At 40.6% G+C, this 5611-nt stretch overlaps 1 protein-coding gene across 1 annotated transcript in view; it reads right to left on the bottom strand.

The window, feature by feature from the left end:
* Nucleotides 1-3021: 3021 nt before the first annotated feature.
* Nucleotides 3022-5611, bottom strand: part of tigarb (TP53 induced glycolysis regulatory phosphatase b) — a 4376-nt gene continuing 1786 nt past the window's right edge. Inside the window, exons 4-6 of the mRNA XM_060889908.1 lie at nucleotides 5418-5495; nucleotides 5154-5264; nucleotides 3022-3829 (exon numbers count right to left, since the gene is read on the bottom strand). Of these exons, the coding sequence (XP_060745891.1) occupies nucleotides 3431-3829; nucleotides 5154-5264; nucleotides 5418-5495 (588 nt within the window). The 3' untranslated portion in view covers nucleotides 3022-3430. The remainder of the gene's footprint in view (nucleotides 3830-5153; nucleotides 5265-5417; nucleotides 5496-5611) is intronic.

Genomic DNA, 5611 nt, shown 5'->3' with positions numbered 1-5611 from the left:
ATTATCCACAGACATTTGATGACTTTGCTTCTTCTTCCTTCTTTGTGTGAAAAAAATTCAATATTGAATGCATTGTCTGGAAAGGTGAAAAGACCAAAAGAATGAGTAACCTTCTGAGTTACCTGACAAACTTTAGCTGCTATGGTGAAATTGTGAGTATGTGTGAAGATGTGTCTGTAAGCCCAGACTACACTATATCAAATATTTACTATATTCTTCAGGGAAGGATGAAGCTCATCATGAACTGTTAGAAAACTTTTGTGAGCTTTTAAACAAATATAAGTCAATGAAACTTATTTCCAAATGTTTGTACATTTTTATTGGCAAAATATTTTTTGAATTTCAAGAATCTAGAAGGAAGCAAAATGATCTAGTACTGAAACATGACGATCAATATCTAACTTGAAATCTGTATGTCTAGAAATGGGCTTCATAATTAGAACTAATGGGTCATTTCTTTTATTCCAGGCTTAGTCTTCACAGCAGTAAATATGGACTATAGAGAATGCAATATAAATAAACCTTGAATAAGAAGCACTGCATCAACCAGCTTTCTACTGTTGCTTTACTGGAACCAGTGGATGCCATAGCATGGTTCAGAAGACACAATGTTCCCTACGGCTTCTGCCACCAGAACAGGGGTGAAAGGGCTTAACCGGTAGTTACTGTAGGATCATGGCCTTAAACAAGCTGTTGCTCAAATTTCATTCCCTGCTCCCCCTAGAGCAATTAGGACATCAGCTTCCCAGACCGCAAAACTTCGAAAGTGTGCACTTATGTTCGAGAAACTCAGGGGGGGAAATAAACTCCGGAAAAAACACAATGCCAGTGTACACTCTCTGCACTGCCCACTCAGGCCCCACGAATGGCAGTGGCAGCAGCTATTGTGGTCAAAATGTTGTCTAGAGCTGCCTTGAGCCTGGAGGAAACCTGACCCCACTGGCCTTTTCTGAGTCGGGAGATCACCAGGCTAGGGCACAGCCTTCGCGACCGGATATCCGAAAAGCCCTGTACAGACTGCTGGGGCTGTCCTTATATAGAAGATGAGGGAAGTGCAATCAGTAAACCACTAATTAAAGGCAGAGGTGCAGGCTGATTGGCCCTCATTAGAAAGGCAGAGTATGGCTGTAAAAATACTTTTTTCTACCACAAGCCATTTCAAATCAGTCCGGATGTTATCTAATGTCCTTTCAAGTGTACATCCCTTTGACTCAAAAGTGGGAAGTCGACGACACCGAGAGATTTTCTTGTCCAGTTATTAAAAAGCATACAGAATTCAAGTCCATGCAGCTGTTATTATATTCTCAAGAATTAACACAGTTCAGTGCTTATTGTTTGTTGAATAAAACTGGCCTGGTTAATGAAGTAGCTTAGATTAAGTTGCTAATGCTTTTTCACACTTGTGTGACTTGTATATAGACAATGTATGATTAATGCTTCTCCTAGGAAGACAATATTGACCCCTTTCTGGCTCTAGAGACCTTTAAAGCATTCAGCAGAGTCATCACATTACAACATACTGAATTAAGTGTCCACTTCTCTCTCTCTCTCTCTCTCTCTCTCTCTCTCTCTCTCTCTCTCTCTCTCTCTCTCTCTCTCACACACACACACACACAGTCAACTCAAGAGTCCCTGAGGACACATTAAGCTTGATATGTAATGGGGTTACTGTAAAAACAAATATACGTATACGACAGGATATGAGAGCTTTGTAATCCTATTTTTAAAAGCCTTTTTTAATGTATATTATTATTATTCAAATGAAATTTAAATTTTAGCAGTGTCTTTGTATATCCATAGAGTTTATATAGTGTGTGAATAGAGTTTGTGCTAAATACAGTATGTAAACGTGTATCATATAGAGATCATGCCATTCAGGTGTCAGTCATGGTGACACAAGGCAGCATTTTTATGATGCTGACATTGTTGCTTCTCTTTAATCCATTAGGTAAAAGCATATGTGAAAGAAGTCATGTTATTCAAATGATCACCATTTTCTGTTTTTTACCACTACTGCATCCCTGTACTAACTCAACATTAAAGCCAGACCTGGCAGAATCTCTGAAAAGCTTTTTTTTTTTTTAATTTTGTATTATGCAAGTAACAAAGACAACAACATACTGTACTGTATACATCCCTAAACATCCTGCTCACATGACTTTGTTTGGGTGCTTAGACATGTGTTCATCCCTGCCTTTTTTTATTTTATTTTTTTACCAAAACCTGGACAATCACCAGCAGTTCTTCCTCTCCAAAGGATCAAAAATAATGCTACAGGGCCATACTATATAATTATAGATGCACAAATGTCCCCACAAGTGACAACGTAGGCATGTCGGTGAGCCAAATCCTGATCAAACACGCCTCGTATACCTTTACCTGAGGTCCGTCTTCTTCTCTGCAGCTGCACTGATGACTGACACAAAGTGTCTGAGTTTTCTAGACAGCACATGTTAATAAGTGTGATGTGTGTGAGCATGGATTTGGCTCGTGCCCGATATTTTTGGCACAGTAGGAGGTTCCGTGGGAGGGCAAGAATGCGAGGCCGCAGACTCTCTGGACAAGAGGATGATGGACCAATCCAGGTCGTCTTTGACAAATGAGACCAGACCACCGCCTACTCACTGACGGGCAAATGACAGGCTTCTGAAAGATCACATTTCCAACAAGGGACGGAAAATGAAGGGGAGAGGCCGGGATTGCTTGTGGCCAGAGCGTGGGTGACTGCGACGAGGACGTGTCCTTTCTCTTTCGGTCCTTCTGTCAGGGATGCTGCGTCTAGAGATCGTCCTGGTCTGGTTGTACAGTGCCATCTTCTGGAAAACAATTTAGTTTTTTTGTGTATTATTATAATTTAGTAACATACTTCTAATGACTCTCATATGTGCCACTTAATGGTTTTATTTTAATCTCTGTGGTGAGTCATAAAATCTATGATACCTCTGGCAGTTTTCAGATTTTCTGTCTTAAGTATGAGCTACACAATCAGTTTATTTATCACTCTTTATTTTGTACTGCATAAAATCATTTAACACATCATTTGTTTTTTCATTGCGAGAAAAAAATTCTCTGCATTGCATAAAAAGTGCATCCTTTCAGTCCACCAGAAAAATCAAAGCTGGTCAGGGATCAGACTTTAAAATGATCCTTAATAGTACAGTTTATAAATATAACATAATACTACCCTAATAAATAGTGTTTCAGTTGAATACTGTTGTTTCACATTACAGTAGAAATCAGTTGGTACACATTTTATGACAGAAATCTCAGGACCATAAATAGAAGAATACAATATGAGACGGATAACATGCTTAGAAATCTTCTCTCTCCTGACATTGCTGCAGTTAGCGAGGAGAGGGCTTGTCCTTAGAGTTTTAAATGACCGGAAAGTTAGTGCGTTTCTGAAGTCTGTGCAGTTGTCACTCTAGCCCTAATCTTTGAGGCTGGCGAGGTGATCTTTCCTGTTGATGAAGATACAGTGGATTGCAACAGGTCTTGGGACGTTCTCTTCCATACGAAGGGTGATGACAAACCTGCAGATGCCTGTGTTGGGGCAGGCTGAATACACCTGGCTCATCTTCAGCCCCTCGGGCAGGCTGCAGTGCAGACTATCCACCAGGTGACGCACTGCCACACGGATAAATGCACCGTGACTCACCACTAACGCGTGGGTGGGCAAGTTCTCAACCCCATCATTGGCGAGTCCTGCCACTGTTGGCAGGAGTGATTCTGGAAGCTCTGGGCTAAAACTGGGACACATACTGGGACAGTGATCAGCCAGCATGCGCTGGAACATGGACCTGAGGAACTTGCGAAAACGTGTCTTTACCTGCAAACACAGTCACACACACAGAAGCAAATCAAACAAGCTGTTTACAATTAAAATAGTGTGCTTCTTTTTTCTATGCGAGTTTTATTTAAACCTTTCTGTGTGTAACAGTTAACACATTACACTGTATGTTGTACTTATGGTCATAAACCAATAAACATTTAATAAAAAACAAAAACAGGCTGCTTTCAGCTGCTTCTCATCACAGAAAGCTGTGGCATCATCACAATTCAAACTCGCGATCTCTTCATGATTACACAGCTATCCATAGCCGGGAGCCCAAGACAGCAAAACTGGCCATCACTGGCTGGAAGGGACGGTGTTACTGTGTCCCCTGTCAATCAGAGTGATTCTAGGCATTTGTAGGCATCTGTAAGGTCAGTAAAGTATATGGAAGAGGGCAGTTCGAGCTTTCTACCGAGTGTACTCAGCTGCTCTGTGATATTGAATTAGCAGCAGATTGGAAAGATGGAGTTGGCAGGCTTCATTTGTCTCGGAGAAAGCATGTGTTAGCCTTCACCTTTCTTGGTAGGTGGCTGTCATGTGATCAGGGTGGACAAGATAATGGGTGGAGACTGGCAAATAACATACTGTAACAGGGAGGTACATGAGGGACAAAGAACCCAAAGATCAGTTTTCCCTTCCATCGTAGTCCAGGGCAGACACTAAATGTCCAGGGTAGACACTAAATGTCCAGGTTAGACACTAAATGTCCAGGATAGAAACCAAATCTTAGAAATTTAATTTCTATTCTGGACATATGGTTTCTATATTGGACATTTGGTCTCTATCCTGGACATTTAGTCTCTATTCTAGACTGTTAGTTTTTATCCTAGACTGTTAGATAGAGGATAAAGACTAAATGTTAAGGATAAAGACTAAATGTTAAGGATAAAGACTAAATGTCTAAGCTTTTACAAGTACAGAACATACATTAACATGCCTTTAGAGTGCTTAGGCCTCATTTTAGCTCATGATTTGTTTGAAATTGACACACAAATTAGAAAAAGACTGAACTACATTTGAAAGCCTGACTTTAATTAGTGCCTCTTGGAAATAATTTTATTTTAATTTATAATAAATTCGAAAAAATTCGTCTTTAAAAGCAAACGAGCAGCACAAATGATTCTTGGCTTTCTAATCGTTATGACAATGAACACTACTTAAAGAACAAAATATATGACTAAAGCTATAAATATATGAGACTAAAGCTACTGTGTATTGTTATAAAACTGGTGGCACTGAAAAAAATCAATCCTAAACAATAGGTCCTTAGAGAGTCCTGAACCTGTCACAAAGTCTTTATTTAAGCACTGAAGTTTACCTGCTCCAGAGTTTCTCCACCCGGTGGTGTGAAATCCCTACAAGCCTGGCCTGCTGCGTTCGCCATGTTTTTCAGGTCTTCTTTGGGCCGCCCTTCAGCCACGCCGAAGCCCTGCACAACATGCAACCAAATCCAAACCAAGCTCACCAGACACACTGCATCGGCTTGTGCCGCGTGGTCTAAAACACCAAAATGTACAGAGTATCTGTATGTGTTACTGAATAATACACAGATGAAGAATTGTGAGAGATGTGAGATTCTTACCCTCTCTCTGAGCAGAGGATCCAACACCATCTCAACGTCAGCAGAGTGCAAGTTGTTCTTCAAGATGATCTCAGCAGTCTGTGTGGAAACAGGGAGGAAGACATGAACTCCCAGGATCACACGTGAAAGTCACGAGTTTATGAGATTCATACTGACATGAACACTGGAGTGAGGAAATAACTACAACTAGAGGT

Source organism: Tachysurus vachellii, chromosome 16 (assembly GCF_030014155.1).
Source record: "Tachysurus vachellii isolate PV-2020 chromosome 16, HZAU_Pvac_v1, whole genome shotgun sequence".
In the NCBI taxonomy this organism is placed as follows: domain Eukaryota; kingdom Metazoa; phylum Chordata; class Actinopteri; order Siluriformes; family Bagridae; genus Tachysurus; species Tachysurus vachellii.
This window is presented reverse-complemented; position numbering and strand designations above follow the sequence as displayed.